This window comes from Myxocyprinus asiaticus, chromosome 34 (assembly GCF_019703515.2).
Source record: "Myxocyprinus asiaticus isolate MX2 ecotype Aquarium Trade chromosome 34, UBuf_Myxa_2, whole genome shotgun sequence".
NCBI classification, from domain to species: domain Eukaryota; kingdom Metazoa; phylum Chordata; class Actinopteri; order Cypriniformes; family Catostomidae; genus Myxocyprinus; species Myxocyprinus asiaticus.
Genome location: NC_059377.1, coordinates 27,751,667 through 27,773,821, shown reverse-complemented (window position 1 = coordinate 27,773,821; position 22,155 = coordinate 27,751,667). Strand labels below are relative to the sequence as shown.

At 36.0% G+C, this 22,155-nt stretch overlaps 1 protein-coding gene across 1 annotated transcript in view; it reads left to right on the top strand.

Annotated features, from left to right (window-relative positions):
• Nucleotides 1–22,155, top strand: part of LOC127425389 (CUB and sushi domain-containing protein 3-like) — a 701,868-nt gene that overhangs the window by 180,855 nt on the left and 498,858 nt on the right. Inside the window, exon 3 of the mRNA XM_051671320.1 lies at nt 4,420–4,532. Within this exon, the coding sequence (XP_051527280.1) occupies nt 4,420–4,532 (113 nt within the window). The remainder of the gene's footprint in view (nt 1–4,419; nt 4,533–22,155) is intronic.

Below are 22,155 nucleotides of genomic sequence, written 5' to 3'. Positions count from 1 at the left end.
TAGGCTTAAATGGGAGAGGTTTTGGTGCCTGTGAATCAATGTCAGAGTATGAGGGATAAGAAACAGAGTCAGGGAAGTGTTTACGCTTTCTAGCTGACTTAGGACCTGTGCGAGAATGGCTAGCCATACCCAAAATAATAAGAAGAACAGTTTTAGTGTTACTGTGAGTATCAGTTATATGAGAAATAGAAACAAACAATACATACACATTCATACATACCCAGTTGATGGTCTTGGCTGGGGATCAGGTTCCATCTCATCCTCCATCTCCTCATGGTCCAGGTCTTCATGCAGTAGTTCCTGGTCCAGCAGATCTTCCTCATGTGTGCTCATGCCCTCATGAGCCATGTCCTCCTCTGCTATGAACCTAAGCTCATCAGCAGTCTGCTGCCTCCTCCTCTTGAGGGTGCTGAGCAGGGAGCCATAGTCTCTATCCATCTCTACAACAGAAAAAAAAGTACAACAATTGGTAGCCAGCAGTGTGTTCTTCACAAATCCATACACTGAATAGTCACCAAAGGCTTGCAGACTAAGCAGAATGTCCAACTGCAGACAGCCCTGTCACACTTTCCTTGTGAACAGGAAGCTACACACAATCTAAAATCATGTCTGTGTGATGGATGGGTAAGGCTATCTGCTAAATTATAGAAAGATATCTACCATTTTTTATTACATGGGAAAATCAACAAGCTAGATAACTTATCTAACTAGCAGGCCAGTTTCCTGGCAGGTCTGAACAGCGTAAAAAAAAATAAAAAAATAAAAAAAACAGCATCTGCTCTCTGCCTCACATTACTTCAGGCGGATTTTTCACAAGCGACAGAATTGGCAAAAAAGGTTATTGATATTTAGTTAAAAATGTACATAGTATTGCTAGCTAATATTTATTTAGCAAGTTTCACAGAAACTGCCAAAAAAGGTTGATATAAAAAAAGGCTCGCCGATGACGGTCACATCAATTTTTCCAGAAAAAAAAAACTAGCTAGCGCTACTCAAAGTCAAACTAAAAAGGTTTGACTATCTTCCACAAGCAACAAAATTGGCCAAAAAAGTTATTGATATTTAGCTAAAAATGTACATAGTATTGCTAGCTAATGTTTATTTTGCAAGTTTCACAGAAATTTGCTTAAAAATAGAGGCTAGCGTCCTGTCCGATGAATGCCGACGGTCATGTCATTTTTTCCAGAAATAACTAGCGTTACTCCTTCAAATAAATGCTTCGTAACTAAAACATTTTGACTTTCAATAGACAATATTGACAACACATGTTAAATAACTTGTCTTACCTCAAAAGTTTGCCTCAGGTTTCAATTTGAACCAGTAAGTCCAACACTGGAGGTAATCTCCCAGCATATCCTCTCTGGCTCCGCTCAGGCAAATGGAGGATGACGCTGATGACGATACATTTATTATTCACGCCCAGTAACCCCTTAACCAATCATATGTGCTTCTAGCTTATATTGTCATGAGTATCTGGCAGTTTTCAGAAATAAAATCAGTGATTGGATGGTGAAGATACTGAGACAGGAACCATGGGAATAATTGTTCCCAAATTTGAACGCTCTAGCTGGTAAGGGTTAAAGGTTAATAATATATATATATATATATATATATATATTTTTTTTTTTTAGTCTGTGCAGTGTCCTAAGGATATTATGCATAAGCATTAATAAATATTTCAGTCACTGTGTGAGTTCATTAACATAAACACAAGGACTTTGTCCGTGCGACTTCCATTTAAAGGGATAGTTCACCAAACAAATACTGTCATCATTTACTCACCCTCACGTTGTTTCAAACCAAATATGTGAAAAAAAAAAGATGCAATGAAAGTAAACGTTTACATACTGCCTAACATTATCTTTTGTGTTTCACAGATGAAATAAATAAAATAAGAAATAAAATATTCTGACATTTTGCTGACCAAATACATATTTTAAAATGAGATAACCAGCAGCTTTGCTCACAAAATGTCCTATGCATTTCTGCAAGAATGCATATTTCATCAATGCCTCTGAATATACATTCTGTAGCATGCTGGTGGCTTGTGTAATGTCCCTTGGAAAGCAGATGAAGTCTGTGCAGTCTGCATGCCCCCAAGGAGCTGTTTGACGAAATGTCATCTTTTTGTGCATGCGTGAGCATTAGGGATTATTCTGGAGCTTAAATGCTGCATGGCCTTTGCCTTTGCTTGAGAAAATACAGTGCTCACATGTCAAGAAATAATATGCAATAATATGATCACTCAGAGAGGGCCAATTCATGTTCAACCAAACATTTCCACATTCAATTCGTTTCTACGCTTTTTTATATTTTAGACATGGTGTCATAATTTAAGTATAGTCATATTGCTTGTAGCTAAATCATTTTTTGTCATCACCGAAGAAATTGACTTAAAGGAATAATTCACCCAAAAATGAAAATTCTCTCATTATTTACTCACCCTCATGCCATCCCAGATGTGTATGAATTTCTTTCTTCTGTAGAACACAAACAAAGATTTTTAGAAAAATATTTCAGCTCTTTAGGTCCATACAATGCACGTGAATGGTGACCAGACTTTTCAAGCTCCAAAAATCACATAAAGGCAGCAGAAACAATAATCCATATGACTCCAGTGAATCAATGAATCTATGTCTTCAGAAGCGACTTAATAAATGTGGGTGAGAAATAGATCAATATTTAAGTTTTTTACTATTTTTACTATAAATCTCCGCTTCCACTTTCACAATCTGAAAGTGAAAGTAAAAGTGGAGATTTATAGTAAAAAAAAATTGATCTGTTTCTCACCCAAAGTGACTGAATTGCTTCAGAAGACATATATTAAACCACTGGAGTCTTATGGATGACTTTTATGCTGCTGTTATGTGATTTTTGGAGCTTCAAAGGTCTGGCCACCATTCACTTGCATTGAAAGGACCTACAGAGCTGAAATATTCTTCTAAAAATCTTCATTGTGCTCTGTAGGAGAAAGAAAGTCAAACACATCTGGGATGGCATGAAAGTGAGTAAATGATAAGAGAATAAAAAAATAAAAATTGGGTGAACTATCCCTTTAAAACACATATTCCAACTGTGTAGTTTCTGGCCCGCTGGTGGTCGCAGATGGAATTGCATACATGATGGTTTTCTAAAAGCTTTTCTGAACACTTCCCCTGTCTACAGGGTTGGGAGGGTTACTTTTGAAATGTATTCCACTACAGATTACAGAATATATGCTGTAAAATGTAATTTGTAACATATTTCGTTCGATTACTCAAGGTCAGTAATGTATTCTAAATACTTTGGATTACTTCTTCAGCAGTGGTAGATTTTTTCACTTGTTTTGACTATAAAAACTCTGCCAGTACAGTAAGACAAAATACACATGTTAAAAATACATTCTCTGAAAAACCTAAATATCTTATGCAATGTTGTTTCTAAAACAAGATAAATCAAATTGATCTTGTTTTAAGGATTTTTAGATATTTTTACAGGAAAACAAGGAAAAAATTATCAAGAATAAAATTTTTGCCCTAATATCAAAGGTCTTACTAGAAAAAAGAAATGATGATCCAACGTGAATTTTCTTGATAAAAAAATATGATCGTGCCTGGTAACATGTGCATGTAAAATGGCTAGAAATAGCATTTTAGCTTAGCGTAAAGCTGACAATTTGCACAAGTTTTATTTCTATTTCTTCTGCTCCAAACTTACTTCAAACTTACTTCTCTGTCTGCTCGAAAGAATGTAACACATCATAAGAAAGTGTTTCACCGCTTTTCAAATGCACTTTGGATCGCATAATTTATATGTATATATGTTTTCCATCTGAAAGGACTAAATATTAAATGAAACAAATGACAATAAAATGTAAAGTAATCTCTTCAGTAATCAAAATACTTATTGAATGTAACTGTATTCTAATTACGAATTATTTAAATTGTAACTGAAGTGGAATACAGTTACTTATATTTTGTATTTTAAATACGTAATCCCATTACATGTATTCCGTTACTGCCCAACCCTGCCTGTCTACCATTGGTTTGACAGACAGAAAGTCCCACCTAAACTTGCCATTGGTTAAGCTAACATTGTTGAGTAGAACGGTCACAATGCTCATAAACAGAGAAATGCTTTGATAGTTCCACAGAGCCACAGTGTTTACACTGTTCTTGGAAATTAACCTGTAAATGGCTTGTAGTTGACTGCACATTAAGCTGGGGGAAAAAAAATTGCCCATTTCAGCTTTAAAGTGGGTTTAAGGAACTTCAGTGTTGTGTGTTCAAGAATATAGAAATATGAGTAACAATTACAAACAGTGTTGAGACCTTTTAAACATGCAGTATGTGCAAACATGTGAAGGTTATATGTTTGCAGTTTTGTTTATTGCATCTTTCTTTACTAATTTCATCTTTGTTTTCTCTTTGCTCTCTTTAGGTTAACGGGTTTCCAAATCCCACCTCCTGTCACAAGCACTGGGTCTGTATTCTCCCTGAGACTCACCAGTGACTTCGCCGTGAGTGCGCATGGCTTTAAAATTTATTATGAAGGTAAACATTCCAGTTCTTTGTTGTTACACTATATTGGCATTTATTGCAGCACATATCAGGTGAAATATACAGTATGAACATTAATTGGGAGCTGCTTTGCTCTGCGAGTTAAAGACTACCCTGCGAATGGTGCCAATCATAATTGTGTTTATTAAACCTCACTGAAGGAGTTGACTCTGACTAAAAATCTCATCACTCCCCATTAAAGCTCATCAAATTACTGCTGGAGGCCTTGCCTGAAACAAAAAAATACTCACACTTTTAGACACCCACTGTTTCCAGGGAAATACAGAGCATTATATCACATTCTATTTCATAAATATTTCATGTTTACTAATGCATAGTGAAGGGCACATGCTCTAACATCTCTCTCTTTAATGTACTACTGTTGGGGCTTTTCCAGTTGCTTGTAGTGATGGGAAGATCAGATCATTTAACTGACTTGAATCTTTGAGTCTCGTTCAGCAAAATGAATGAATCTTTTTTCAAGGTATTTCATTCATTTGAGCAGAATTAAATTAAAATGTTACATTTTCAATAGCCAAATCCCCCCCAACAACGTCTACTTACTTTGATTATAGTCCCAGTAAAGACAAATTGATAATGCAGCCAAGGACAAATTATGAGAAACAGAAATGATTAGTCTTCTTGTCCGAGTCGTTCGTTCTTTTGTCACATGACAGCCGTATGTACATAGCGTATACGACTGTCAAGTGACAAAAGAACAAACGACTCGGACCAGAAGACTCGAGAGATGAGCTAATAATTTCTGTTTCCTGTGTGAGCAATGCATAGCGTATATGGCCAGGGTTGGGGAGTAACGAAATACATGTAACGGGATTACGTACTTAAAATACAAAATATAAGTAACTGTATTCCACTACAGTTACAGTTGAAATAATTGGTAACTAGAATACAGTTACATTCAAAAAGTATTTTGATTACTGAAGAGATTACTTTGGATTTTATTGTCATTTGTTTCATTTAATATTTAGTCCTTTCAGATGAAAAACATTTATACATATATATGATGCAATCCAATGTGCATTTGAACAGTGGTGAAACAGTTTCTTATGATTTATGATGTGACATTCATACGAGCAGACAGATAAGTAAGTTTGAAGTAAGTTTGGAGCAGAAGAAACAGAAATAAACCATATGTAAATTGTCAGCTTTACGCTAAGCTAAAAATCTATTTCTAGTCTTTTTACATGCACATTACCAGGCACGGTCATCTTTTTTTATCAAGAAAATTCACGTTGGATCATAATTCTTTTTTTACTAGTAAGACCTTTTGGTATTAGGGCAAAAATTGTATTCTTGATAATAATTTTTGTATTGTTTTCCTGTAAAAATTTCTACAAATCCTTAAAACAAGACCAATTTGATTTACTTGTTTTAGAAAAAACACTGCATAAGATATTTAGTTTTTTCAGAGAATGTATTTTTAACATGTGTATTTTGTCTTACTGTACTGGCAGAGTTTTTATAGTCAAAACAAGTGAAAAAATCTACCAGTGCTGAAGAAGTAATCCAAAGTATTTAAAATACGTTACTGACCTTGAGTAATCTAACGGAATACGTTACAAATTACATTTTACAGCAAGTATTCTGTAATCTGTAGTGGAATACATTTCAAAAGTAACCCTCCCGACCCTGTATACGGCTGTCACGTGACAAAAGAACGAACGACTCAGACCAAAAGAGTTGAAAGGTGAACTAATCATTTCCGTTTCCTGTTCAGCGCCTATGGAGTTTTCACGTAACAAACGAACAGAGATTGCACAATGCACATGCACGGCCAACACAAAATGACATACTCTTCTGAGTCACATAAAAGATTTGTTCAAAATGAACGAATCGTTCATGAACGACGCATCACTCGTTGCTTGGCTGTGCTTTAGAGCCTTGCAGTCTTATTTATGGTGTCCTACAGTCTGTGAAGTTTAACAATGCTAATAACTAGAATATATGTCTTACTAGTTTAAAAGACGTATTCATGAAGACACACACACAGCGCTCAGTCAGTAAACAAGTTACAATAAACTATCTGTGCATTATACACCTTCAAAAATATTATAATAAATATTCAAACTAATCTCTGCATGTGCATGGCTGCACACTTTTTTAATGGCCAAAATAAGTTCCGTACAGGAAAAAAAATAACTTTGGTTATAATACTTAATAACTGCATGGCAGAGCAGGGCTTTGAACTTCTTTTCTTATAAGAGTGTTTGGTGGCTGGATAAATGGGAGAAAATATGCACACACTACACATATTAGCTTTGGGAGTGTGTAGGTAGCAGGGAGATGGATGAGTTTGGTCTTGTTGGTGTGTAGCAGAGCTGCTCTGCTTGTCTTTCTTTGTCACTGGAGGTAGTCTGCGTCTCCATAAGGCATCATTTACTGTGCTGTTTGGGAGTCTAGGGCTGCTTGCCTTCCCTTCGATTAATTTTTGCATCAGACATTACAGAAAAAAAATGGTCTCTGCTGCCACTTCCTGAGAATTGTGGATCCTAATATTCTTTCTTACCCATTCTAAATTAAAAATGTTATTGTTTGTAGATAAGATATTAAAATTTGGCTCATAGGTGAAATGTGTAATTTCTGTGATGGAACTGCAAAAATACTAGCTGTTTCAAACTAGTTTCCCGAAAACTCCCCCCATCAGTCCCAAACTCACGGCAATGGTTGAGCCAGTGTTGCTGTTTCATGATGGTTTTGAGAGCGACACTTTTCAGCTAAATCACCCATACGAATGGCTTACTTATTGTTGTCTCTGCATATTAAGCTGCGATAGAAGAAATTATTTATTTTTTTTCAAAGATTTAAAACTTTGTGAAACTGCCTTTCAGGAGGTTAATTACACCAAACTACTTGGAAATGAGTGATTTAATTTATGTAAATGTATACTGTATCTTCTCTTATTTGAGGAAAATATTCAGATACAGTACATGGTGCCATTAATGGTATCATCAATATGCATGCTTTCTGAAAATGCACCATCTTTTTAGCTTTTGAGAAAGAAATAATGGTGTAGTTTTTTTCTTTCTAGAGTCTAAACACTGATGTTTTTCTAAATGTTCTTGGCTGAAAACTTTTTTAATGCTTGATACTCTCAAAGTCATGCTATCTCTGTAAAAACACTTATGATTTGTATGAACTCTTTTAGCCATGATTTTATCAAGCAGTTTATTGCTTTCATCTTTTGAAAAAGCCTTATAAATACCAAAGTAAAGCAATATAAAACACCTTCCTTTTTCAGTTTATTACATAAGAGAGTAATAGTCAGACGGTAGTAATAAGGTCTTCAATATGTAATAAAAACATTAAGATATACCAACATACATAAATGCATACATAATGTACATAAATACTGTATGCATGCGCTTACATAAACATACATGAATACATCCCGTAAATGCATGCATATATATTGCTCTATTCATAGGAACTTTCAGGGTTCACAGATGCAGCTTTTGTGACTGAACAGATCCTTTCAAATGAACCAATACATTTTTAAATAATAAATGTATTTTTGCACAACTCCAAAATCAGGAGTTATTTAAAATCTAGGAGAATCTCTAGTAGAGATATAAGGAACATGGTTTGAGCTTCCAGCACGTTTAAATAATCAAATGTTTCATAATGTGGACAGCAGTTCTGTGTGCATAGCCTCATCAAGCAGTCTGACTCTGTACCAGAAATGCTAGGTTGAATCAACTTTCCTGAAGATCAGAGTTCCTAGTATGACTGATAATGATCTTAATGATGCAACATGGGCAGATGGGGGATGAAGAGTTGCACGTCAATGGCAATGATATTAGCGATAGAGTAGATATGAATGAGAATGTCTCTAGAGAGGCCATGGATACATTAATTACTAGTATGACAGTGACTGTCACACTTCTTGGCCTCTTCAAGGTCACTGCATGGGCAACTAGACATTTATGCCAGGACTTAATTTTCATTAAACATTTACTGTTTGTAATCTATTTTATGTGAGATGCTGTAGCAGTGGGTTCAGCGTTAGCTGGCAGTTAGCAGCCCAACAAACTCAAAAACTCAACATTCTGTATGGAGAAGGATCAGCTCACTTATGTGGGTATTGTCATTTTTGTTTCTTCGAATGTGTGCGCAGTAGATTCAGGGAGTTCAGGCAGAGACAGTATAAGGGGGAGGAGACAGAACTCTCATAGGAAAACAAATTGGAGAAATTTGAGAATGCTCAATGTGGCAGCTGTAGGATTGGAAGTCACACCTTACAGTTATAAAAGCCATTCACCTTTTTGATAGAGACATTGCCTGATTGTGTACTCTAAATCAAGTCAAGTGATTTTTATTTGTATAGTGCTTTTCACAACACACGTGACTTTACAGCAACTTTACATGAAATCATGCATTAACAAAAAATTAAACTGTAATATCTATAAAGTCTTAGAGTGATCATTGTGTAGTTTGATTAAATATGATTGTAAATTGTGTATAGAAATTAAATAATTAAATAATAATTGTATTTAGAACCCCTGTGAGCAAGGTGAAGGCATCAAGGAACACAAAACTCCATAAGATGTTGGTTAATAGAGAAAAATAACCTTGGGAGTAACCAGGCTTACTGTGGGGGCCAGTTGCCCTCTGGCTAAACAACATGAATATAATACCAATATTAGTTATTTATGTACAGTGCAAGTCATGGTTTTATATTTGTAAATTAAGTAACCGTTAAGGTTAATTGTTTTCAACTTTAAGATTAATGACTAATGTCTTTGAAGTCCATCCTGGATTAACTGCAGAAGTTCACATTGATGAATTGTCCTTTGTTAGTTGGCTGATGAAGTCTTTTGTTGGCAATTAAATGTTAGTCTATCTATTCTATTTCAAGAGTGTAGTCCATCAATAGACAAAGGTGATGCAGGCAGAGATTAATGAGGTGCATCACAGTTCAAACTGCAGGTCATTTTGGCAAGGTTCACTGGGGTCCATCCTAAATCCAAGGTTCAGGCAGTGGCATATGAAGTATCCCATGTCTTACAGTTGGAGTTGGCTTCAGTTCATCCTCTGAAGTCAAAAGACTGAAGTGATGTCTGGCTGGCACCGGCTGTAGTTTGTTGTCATCTTTCAGCAACATGTAGCAGTGGAGTCTGACACCAAGCAGGAATGGAGCTGGATCTGGCTGGCTCTGGTAACCTCGGGATATGAATTCCAAGCTTGAGACATGGGAACAAAAAAATGTATATTAGCGTAGATGCCATTCAATTTTATGCAGATTTATAGACCATGATGGATGTTTCTGGTTCCGGCAGACCTAAATAAAGCAGCCTAATTGTGAGTTGAAGGATAAATTAGGTGTATGCCTGGCTAAATAGATGAGTTTTTAGTCTAGACTTAAACTGAGTGAGTGTGTCTGCATCCCGAACAGTGTTAGGGAGATTATTCCATAGTTTTGGAGCCAAGTATGAAAAGGATCCATCTCCTTTTGTGGATTTTGATATTCTTGGAATTATTAACAAGCCAGAATTTTGTGATTGTAATGAACGTGATGGAATATAGCGTGATAGAAGGCTATGCACACAGAACTGCTTGATTTGAAACATTTGATTATGTAAACATGCTGGAAGCTCAAACCATGTTCCTTATATCTCTACTTGAGATTCTCCTAGATTTTGAATAACTCCTGATTCTGGAGTTGTGCAAAAATACATTTATTTAAAAAAAAAAAATTATTGGTTCATTTGAAATGATCAGTTCATTCGCAAAAGCTGCATCTGTGAAACCTGAAAGTTCCTGTAAATAGAGCAATATATATGCTTGCATTTACAGGGTGTAACAGTATTTATGTACACTATGTATGCATTTATGTATGTTGGTATATCTTAATGTTTTATTACATATTGAAGACCTTATTGGTTTGTCATTGTGAGTCTCATTCTAAGACTACTACTTTCATTTTTAATAAACTGAAAAAGGAAGGTGTTTTATATTGCTTTACTTTGGTATTTATAAGGCTTTTTCAAAAGATGAAAGCAGTAAATTGCTTGTTAAAATCATGGCTAAAAGTAACTCATAAGAGTTTTACAGAGATAGCATGACTTTGAGAGTATAAAGCTTTAAACCCTCATAAGTTTTCAGCCAAGAACATTTAGAAAAACATCAGTTTAGACACTTAAAGGTGCAGTATGTAAGATTCAGAAACCTTCTTTGTTAATGACACCTGTGGCCATTAAGTGAACTGCAGCCAGCTACATGTTGCTCATGCTCGTGCTTGTGCACACACTCCATAGGGACACGAGGGAGCGAACATCAGCCAAAACAGTGACATAATGTACAAAGAGAATGAATGTGATTCACTGGCATCATGCTGACAGATGAAGTAGCATAATTAAAATTACACAGTTATGATTGTTTTACTACAAACTTTGAGACTAAACTAAAACTACTTATCAGCTAACATAGCATACTAATACACACATACAGCTACGTACTACTGAACTATACCAGACAGTTTTGTGTTGCACTGCACTGTTATGTTGCACTATTGTATGTTTTATATGTCATATGTTGTACTACGATGAAGAAACCAGCGCATTTGCTTAAATTTATCCTGTATACCTGACTTTTAGTATAAAGAGAAGATTGTTGAAATTATTTGAAAGTTATGAAGCAAGGTAGTTTGCAATTCGTCAGCGTTAGCAGGCAAGATCAAGTAAGCTAAAATTACACAGATCAATCCTTATTGAACTATATTTCACATGCTTTGCAGTTATGTAAGCTTACCTGTCCAGTAAGAAGAATGCCAATTCAGGGTCGGTTTTGATCCCCAAAACCGAACGAAGTTCCCTCCAGGAATCAAATACCCTGCCGATGTTCACTCTAGTTTTCGCTCGACCACGATCACGTTCCCGCTTAGCCAGATGGAATTCAGTAGATACATTTTTTTTTTTTTTTGGCTTACTCTGAGTTTGTGTAGGAGTCGGTGTTGTGCTGGGAGCTGGACGTTTGCTGGATTCCATCTCTAAGATAACGTTAACTAGTGTTGCAAACTGTCTGTTGTCACTGTTGAATAGCAGAAGAGAAGCTATTACTGAGGCAAGGCTCTCGGGAGCGCGCATAAACGTCACATCCTTTGGATTTTCCTGGCAAAACCGACCCGTTCCTTTGCATGAAAATCAGTCTACAGGCTTTAATAGGCAACCCAGGAAGTCTGGGAAGGGCTAATTTTTTAAGTTGCGTTACAAGCAGTTCACACATTGGCAAAAAAAAAAAAAAAAGGCGAATATTACATGAAAATTGTTACATACTGCACCTTTAAGTATTGTGGAACTAGACCATTCAAAGCTTTGTATTTAGTTAACAGAATTTTAAAATTAATACAAAATTTAACAGGTAGCCAATGTAACGACGATAGAATAGGGCTAATATGATCTTATTTCTTGGTTCTAGTCAGCACTCTGGCAGCTGCATTTTGAACCAATTGAAGTTTATTTATTGAACTTGTTGGACATCCTCCCAGTAATGCATTACAATAATCTAGTCTTGAGGTCATGAACACGTAAATTTTTTTCGGCATCAGCAGCAGAGAGCACGCATTATAATTTAGCTAATTTCTCAGGTGGAAGAATGCTGTTCTTCAAACATTGGAAATTTGATTTTCAAAGGACAGATTGGTATCAAATATAACACCTAAGTTCTTTGCCCTTAGAAGACAACGTAACATTACATCAATCGAGCGTCAAATTATATTTTAGCTGCTTATTTTTAGAGGTTTTTGGTCCAATCATTAGTACCTCTGTTTTGTTGGAATTGAGTATAAGGACATTTCTGGCCATCCAATCTTTGATTTCATTAATACACTCTGATAATTTGGATAACTGTGAATTTTTGTTGGGTTTAGAAGAAATATAAAGTTGGGTATTGTCGGCATAACAGTGGAAACTTATTCCATAATTCCTGATAATATTTCCCAGGGGAAGCATGTATAAGAAGAAAAGCAGAGGTCCTAAAACTGATCCCTGTGGCACTCCATACTTAACTTTAGTTAAATAGGACCTAAACCATGTTAATGCAAGTCCACTAATGCCAACATAATTCTCCAGCCTATTCAAGAGAATGTCATGATCTGTCATGTTGAAGGCAGCACTAAGATCTAAAAGCACTAGAAGAGAAATGTTCTTCTGATCAGATGATAAGAGCAAGTATTTTGTAACTCTGATAAATGCAGTCTCTGTACTTTGATGGGGCCTAAATCTTGACTGAAATTCTTCATATATTCCATTTCTCTGTAGAAATGAACATAGTTGGGAAGTCACTACCTTTTCTAGTATTTTCAGTATAAATGGTAGATTTCAATTCAGTCTGTAATTAGCCAATTCTCTAGGATGAAGCTGTGGCTTCTTAATAAGCAGTTTGATAACTGCCATTTTAAAGCTTCTTGGGACATGTTCTAAGGATAGCGAGGAGTTAATAATGTTAAGAAGAGGTTCTGAGATTACTGGGAATACCTCTTTTAAGAGCTTACTTGGTATTGGATCTAACATACACGTTGTGGCTTTTGATTTTGTATACGTTTTGTTAGCTCTTCATGACATATGACAGCGAAGGATTGAAGTTGCTCGTGAGCAAAATTATGAGACACTGTTTTCTGAGGTGCTGTGACAGTTGATTGCATAGTTCCAATTTTATTTCTGATTATTTCAATTTTATCAATAAAGAAATAAACGAAGTCATTACTATTGTGCTGCAACGGAATATCTGGTTCAGTCGATGCTTTATTTTCTAACTAATTTAGCCACAGTACTGAATAAACACCTAGGATTGTTGTGGTTATTTTCCATGAGTTTGCTAAAATATGCTGACCTGGCAGCTTTTAGTGCCTGTCTATAGCTACAGACACTATCCTTCCATGCACTGCAAAATACCTCTAATTTTGTATTCTTTCACTTGTGCTCCATTTTCCAATCTGCACTCTTGAGAGCATGAGTGTGATCATTGTACCAAGGTGCAAGGCTTTTTTTCTTTAATTTTCTTTATTCGAAGGGGGGCGACACTATCAAGAGTGCTAGAGAAGACTGTATTTATACTTTCTGTTATTACATCAATAATACTTCTAGACTTTTTGGCTTGCTGAGTATGTGAGACAATTCTGAAGATTATTAGTGAAGCTATCTTTAGTGGTCAAAAGAATAGTTCTACCTGAACGATGGCATGGTGTAGATTGAGTGACATTAGCTGATCACAACGAACAAGAGACGAGGTAATGATCTATCATCACTATGTGGTAGAATTTATATAGTATCAACATCAACTGCATATGACAGAATTAAATCTAGCCTATGATTATTGTGATGTGTTGGTCCTGTCACATTTTGTCTAACTCTAAGAGAGTTGAGAATATTGATAAATGCTCATCTTAATGTGTCATTTTCATTATCTGTGTGATTGTTGTAGTCACCAACAATTAAAGCTCTATCTACATTAACTACTAGATCTGATAGAAAATTTGCAAATTCACCAAGGAAACCAGAGTAAGGCCCGTGTGATCTATATACTGTAGCAAGGGCAAAAGGTGACAGAGATTTTTTTATTTATATCTGATGGTGTCATATTAAGCATTATTAGTAAACTTATATCCTGTCCTCTGAGTAACACCAAAAACTTCACTGTAAATTGTAGCAACACCTCCTCCTTGACCCTTCAGGTGAGGCTCATGCTGATAACAATAATCTGGAGTAGATCCATTTAAACTAATATATTCATCCGGTTTAAGCCAGGTTTCAGTCAAACAGAGCGCATCCAAACTATGATCTGTAATAATTTAATTTACAATTAGTGCTTTGGTAGAAAGAGATCTAATGTTTAGTAGCCCTAACTTTATATGATGTTTATCTTCATTTTTATTTGTATTTTTTTTTCAAGTTTGACCTTAATCATATTTTTTCTAAATGATTTAGTGAGAGTTTTGTGTTTGGTAGTTCGGGGAACAGACACAGTCTCTATGTGATATCTAGGTGTTACTGTCTCTATGTGTTGTAGTGTATGTGACCTGTGTGACATCTCAAGGCAGCTAGCAGACGTTCGGTTTAACCAGTTTGTGTGCTTCCTGACCTGGGCACCAGTTAGTCAAATACTATCATTATTAAGACTATGAGCCAAATTACTAGAGAGGAGAGCGGCACTTTCCCTGGAGGAATGGAGTCCATCTCTCTTTAGCAGCTCAGGTCTACCCCAAAAACTCTTCCAATTGGCTATAAATCCTATGCTATTCTCCAGAAACCACTCAGACATCCAGCCATTCAGTGACTCTAATCTACTATAAACCTTGTCACCATGACGAGCAGGGAGGGGGCCAGAGCATATTACAGTGTCTGACATCATTTTTGCAAGTTCACACACCTCTTTAACATTAACTCTAGTGATCTCCAACTGACAAAGCCAGACATCGTTAGTGCCAACATGAATAACAATTTTAGAAAATCTAAATTTAGCATTAGCCAGCACTTGTAAATTTGATCTGATGTCAGATGCTCTGGCATATGAAATGCATTTAACAATAGTGGCTGGAGTCTCTATTTCCACATTCCTTACAATAGAATCACCAATTGTTAGGGCTCTTGCAACATGATTCGCAGTGGGTGCATCACTGAGTGGGGAGAATCTATTTGAAACCCTAACAGGAACGGGAGAGTGGTGTCACTTTGCTGAGTGAGTATGCCACCAAGACGTCACCCAATCGCCCTACTGCGGGGGCTCTTCAGCCAGAACCAAAGTGTGTGTTGCTCGCTGTACTACCAGCATCCGAAACAGTACCTACCAGCTTCTCTTTCTCACTGACCTCCACTAGTGTTCAGATGTGTGTTTCTAACTCATTAATCTTCTCCGTCAGCTTCACTAATTCCTTATATTTATCCTTATATTTATCACATGTAAACCCCTCACTGCTGACGGAAGATGCTATAGTAAACATGGCATGTAATGCAATTACCGCAATTGTTTGTTCTTGTTGTTGTGGTTGTTCTTGAGCGGCGAGGGTTTGAGATCGATGTGGTTCCTAATCAGCAGTTGTTTGAGATTGATGCAATAATCCGTGTAAAACACAGTGGAGAAAAATGAATGCATGCATTCGAGACACCAGATGTAGACAAGTGGAAAAAAAAAAGAAAGAAAAAAGCGAGAGAAACGGGTGCACACGGTAAAACACACACAGATGAAACAGTAGAAAAGCGGAAAACCCGAAGCATGTGGTAAAATGGCAAAGGATAAAATGATGAACATATAAGAATAAGAATAAGCAATGCTAAGCAGGCTAGCAAGTTACAAACACTCGTGCAGCGTGCCATCGGTGTGCCGTTATTTTTTTTCTAAAACACGAGCAGAAGTTTGATAATTTTTTTTTTTTTTTTGCATGATTTGAGATAAAGAAGCCAAATTGAAAATATAATCGTTGTTAGGTTGTATTGCTGATTTAAAATATGTTATTGAAAAGTAATCTTGAGTAATCTTTCTTTCTTCCATGTGACTGGACAAGTCAAGATTCTGATCACCCAATTGATCAGAAACTTGTCATTGACACATAGATGTGGGCAGTCCCTGTCGAGTAGTGAAAGTAAATTGAATGACTTTCAATTGACTTATAATGTAGCACTGTTTTATTGTGTTGTATAAAACAATTGGGACATTGGGGTGATTCACTCCAGTGATATACTTGCATCTTTTCCATTCAGTTGGGAAATGTTGAGTATGTTTACAAACAGTTGACGAATAACTAAGAATGTTTCCTGAAAGATTTCAGACCCCTCCTTTTATGACCGTGACAAATAGACAGTTATCTAAGGGCAGTGTGGGTGTAGTACGTGTAGATTTCAAAGACATTAGTCTGTCACCAGGGAAACTAGCTTCTTGGAGAGGAAGTCAGCAGTTCTACTGCAATTGTTGTAAACACATGCCTGAAGCTATTGTTCTCATGAACGCCAGAGCAGGTAAAATACATCTTACAACATCCATGCTGGCTCTGGATGTCTCGAGAAGGTCTCTTGAGCTACAACCAAATCTTCTGCTCCACTTATAAAGGGGCACCTCTTGTACATCTATAGGGCCTCTGAGACTTTCTGGGTGTTGTGTTTTTCATTCAGTATATGAATATTAAATTGAGCTTTAATTTTAATGATGCATGCAATCTTTATTAAAAAAAAATGTATTCTAAACTAAAATTGAAATTTAAGCAGACAGTGTTTTGCTTTCTCTATGTCCCTCATGTTTACATTTCTCATTAAGATCAGTACAGTAGAAGTATTTTCATGTAATTTGTTTGGAAAATCCCTTTGCCATGTACAATCACATACAGAAAAAAACCCTCTGATGCATAGTGTGCATGTGTGTGCCTATACACTTTAACACTTTTACAAACACTTTATATACTTTCAAACACTTCATATACTTACACGATCTGTAATATTTTCTAATCAGAGAGAGATCATAAATTATAATAGCATACTATTTTAAAAGTTTGTAATTGTTTCAGGTTAAAGGGGAATATTCTTTGCTTATCTACAAATCTATATACTGTATATTCGTATTTTGTAAACTTACATACCTATATACTTTTGTAAACATGTATACTAATGGTATACTACACTGGAATTTATTAAAAAACTGCAGCGATCGGGTTTCAAAAACAGCTTCTAAGTGAGTGACAGTAAATTTGATATTGTTCTCTCTTCTGACCTCCAAAATCCACTACTCCCATTTTTTTTATTTATACACCTAGAAATAATATTTGCTGTAGTTTTCCCCACAATAGTTTACTCCCACGTTCCAAACCGTAAATGTGCACAGAACGCTCATGGTGCATAAGCAATGAGACTTTACTGCTGACCCATCTCACCCTTGCATCGAAACCATCAGGGAACTTGAGCTGTCTTCTGTGCTGACCCCAGGAATCCAGAATGCTGGACTGATTTATTTTACATAATTCTCTGTTTTCATGAAGGTTTTGCAGATTATTCTGTCATGCTGACAAGACAAATAGTGAAACAGATAGGGCACAGACAGTTCAAGGCAAAAACCTCAAGCGATCCTCCCTAACCCCTCTGCCCACACCCAAACATAATCTAACCTATGAAGTAGGATTTTTTCTTTCCTCTGCATGACATTTAGTGAATTTACCACTGCTTATGAGAACATTTGACTTAATCAGGCAATTTGTACTGTTGCCAAATGTCCCAGGAAGTCATTGTTTTTTGCCTCCACATTGCATTTCCTTTTCAATTGGACACTTTCCTGTTTGCCTGGAATATTTAATATCCACACTAATGACTATCCACCGCTGGCCTAACATGCATGCCTCCTCCAAGCATATTTTCAGGTTGAAATTAATTGTATTAATTTATACTGGCATCTCTCTTCAGGCTTATTCGTGAAGATCATTTCCCAGCGGTAATGTAGAAGATGCTGCTTTATTATGAGGGCTTCTGCTGACCCCTTCAGTCTCCTGTCACCTTATTTTGAGTGACAACAGACTGCCTCCCACACTTTATCGCAATTAACAGTGAATTAATAGGAAGATGTTCAATAACCCAAAGTGTAACTTGCCATCTGCAGCTAGTAAGTGTTTTGAGAAACAGACTGTTTGGCAATGAGGCAGAGAGCTGATGATGACTGACAATTTGACTGGGTATTACTGGAGATTTGGTGGTATTATTAAAGCGAGGTCTCATGAATGATAGGTTAATGGCTGACATCACTTTTCACTGTGTCTAGACAGCATCAAAGTTGCACAGGTTTCAATAATGTTAGGCTATAGATTAGTGGTTCTCAACTGGTTTTGCTTTAGGACTTAGATTTTACATTAGCAACCCAACACAATGCCAGAACTGTTTATCATGCAAAAAGTAAAAATAAAATAAAAATAAAAATAATAATAATAAAATAAAAATCCATAAAAGGGTAATTATTTTTATTATTTTTATTTTTTATGTATTATTATTATTTTTTTATATTCTCTGAGGTCCACTGATAATGTTAGTAAAGTTTTTTTTTTTTTTTTTTTTTTTGCACCAAAACAGTAATAATTTATTAATATATAATCATTTTCCACCCTGTTCTCTGTCTGAAACGCTCGGTTTTGGACTAAGCGCCTCCTTAAAACTTCAATTTTAAATGCCCACTGTTATGATTGGCAACCGTCGTGCAGCCCCTCGAATAATTTGAAACCCAATCGGAAGAGAATAAACAAGCTCCACAACATTATAAAAACTAAATTTCAGGATTTACACATAACGCACATCCAACACATTGCATCCGGATGTATTAAACTGTTCACTTAAGCACAGCAGTACCATAAACTATCAAACAGTCATGACATTTCAAATATTCATAAATAAAACTGTTTACTTATGGTTTTTCGATCGGGTTCAATAGTGTTTTAACTGCCCCCTCCTTCAATAACAGTTCCTTTGCAAAGCTTGAATTAGCCAAAAGTAGAAGTGGAATGGACCAGAACAGACAAATTTTTTAAATTTGTGCTTGTACCACTCTTAACATGAAGCACACATTGCTGGAAACTCATCAAAATGATCAAAGATGTCCATGTAGTGCATGTTTACATAGACCAACAATTAAAAATAGTGCAGGTAGGAGCATCCAGGATGCCTTTATACTCAAAACATTAAGACACAGAATGGGGGTTTCAAAGAGTTATTAATTGACATGGTGTCTTTTAAAAGCAGTGCGAGATGCATGATAACGGTCAAAGCAGTTCGTCTAGTGCATGCTTATATAGAAAAATATTTAGGAAGGTGTCTTGAGTAAGTCCACTTTGGTGTAGATGAATCTCCCATGACAGATGAGGCTCATCTCTCTCCTCTTCACCTGTCTGACTGAATGCCAGTGGGCGGGGCTAAGGGTGCAACGTTGTAAAAGTGGCCATTCATGTCTTGCCGTAGTGGCAGTCTTTTGCTGAGATATTGAAAACCTATTGTGATGTCACAAAATCCACAAATACACAAATTTCAAAAGTTTTGAGTTCTGAAACTTACAGTATGTTTTTATAGTAGAATGACCTCTTATATGTCAAAAGGTCAAATAAAATGTGATGTCTCATGTCATGACCCCTTTAAAATCAAAGATTTAAATTTAAATTTGCACAAAACACACAGTCACTACTAAACATTTTTATCTTTATTGCAAGTGAACCTGCATTTTCTTTGACCTTGTGTAGTTGTGTTCATGGTTTCCGACAATAAGCACCTTTGTATGCACACCAATTTGCTGAAAACTACCAAAAATCAGCGTATTCAAAAAATCCGACAGCGCAAGATAACTGTGTTTACGTGAGATTTGAAATTATCGGGTTATTCTCTGCTTATGATGTCAAAATGTAAATGGGAATACACACAACATTTGCGCTCTTTAGATAAGCTGGTATGAATATGTTTCCATGCAGAGAAAAAATCAGGGTAATGGGCAAAAAGTAATGTGTTTCAATTGTTCTTTGTTGAAATCGTTTATTAACTTACCCTGATTAAGGAACATCGTTTAAGCCGTTTTCGTGACCACACACTTTTTCAGCTTATTGTATGATTCTGCATCTAAGCATGCTCAATGAGAGCATGTCAAGCAACCTGTCCATGTTGGTACAGTATCTGTTATGTGGCTAACTTCTATATTGTGACAGAGATAAATTTGCGCCAAAATTCTGTAGAGTTAGATTGGTGACGCCTTTTGACGACAACAACAGATATGGTTTTATTTTTCTATCCTAACTATACATGATTAAATGGTGAGTTGCATTATATTATTTGCATTTAGCATTGTTTTTCTCCCTCTGACCTTATTAGAATAGACTTGTGACCCACCAGTTGAGAGCCCCTGTTATAAATTATTTGACCAAATACACTAGAATTGATTGATTGGCCATTACCAGGGATTAGGTGCCTTGCCCAAGGACACAATAGTGATACATAAAGATCACAGCTTGCAGGGTTCAAACATGCAAACTTTTGGTGTCCAGGCCAGATCTTTAACAAAGATACTGTATACTACAATCCTTTTACGAACTCTAAAAGTACCAGGCAAGCACTAAACATTCTTTATCCTTGATGATCCCTTTATTTTGTCTAACACCAAAATATAAATCTGCCGTGTCTGTGAACGCCATACTCAAACAGCAGGTGTGACTGGGAGCTTCCGTATCATACAGCTCCATATCACAGAGGATCAAACACAACTTTGTTGTAGTTTTAATTCAATCCACAGGTGATAGAGAGCATCTAATCTGTGAGCGTGGGTATAGACCTTTTCTGTCAATAATCAAGTCTCCCATCTTAGTGTCTGCTGAGGTGTGTATGTCTTAAACACTCTTTTGGAGGCAAAAAGAAGAGCAAAAGGTTAGGGAAAAAAGTGTCAGAGTTAACTCCTTTATCTTCAGATCGATGATTTCTCCAGAGTCCTAGCTTTCTAATCCATTAGCCATCTTCCCGTTTTAAAAAACACTGTCGAAGCTTGTCTATTAAAATGTCTTAATAGCCAAGTTCTCTTCTTATTGACTGCACCTTTGTCATTTTAAAACTCAATTATTTGGACTGAAAATAAGACAGTGTTCTCATTTTTCTCAAAATGACAATGTGGGGTCATCTAAATCTAATTTTTCACATTTGTATTTATAGATGAGCTCATTAATTGATATTAAAATATCACAAGGTTTCTTCTTCTTAAGCAGGCAGTTAGTACAGTACCAGATGCTGAAGTCATCTACATCTAAGTGCTTGACATGAATTGAGCTTGAAGAAGAAACATAGAAGTAATTAAGAACTGTAGATTTATATCACAAACACAATTGCATTTAACATTTACAGAAAATTGCTACCAGCATGTTTAGTTTTACTTTTAATTTATATTTACTTATGAACAATATCAGTATCTAAAAATGTTTCTTCCGGCAGATCTGCATGAATATCATGACATACTGTATAATTGCCACTTATAGAGAAGTTTAAATCCTTCATGACTGTAAATCTCACATGTTTAGCTAGTGTGAGATATGACATGCACAGTCCTTGAGACTTCAAAAAATGCCCCGGTCAGTCCTTCAGATCTGAGGTCTTGTGCCGACACAAAAGCCTTCTTACAGAATTAATTAAACATGTGCATGCTAATTGCTGCCATCCAATAAAGATTTTTTGCCCTCAGGGCACAAAATGAGATGCACAGTTCAATTGAAAATCTTTACTTGTCTGACTTCGCCAGTTTGAAAAGCTGCATGTTGCTGATTACAAAGTGGTTAAGAGAATCATTTGACCTCCCCCCCAAAAAAAAAAAAAAAAAAAAAAAAAAACTGACACACTATGTGACAAGATACTTAATCGATCGTGGATCTTGACAAGAATTGAGACAGAAGCCAACGAATCTGATATAATTGAGATATCAGGAATGAAGTCCATCACTTAGATTTTGATAATGAACTAAAATCTGCTACGTTTTACAATATGGCCTACTTATATTTTTACTCATTCAGCAGACTTTTTTTTTTTTTATCCAATAATACTTGTCAAAGCAAATCTAACATTTTATAATTTTTTTCAGTTTGTATGTTCCTGCATGGGAATCAAACCATGATGCTGACATTACTTTT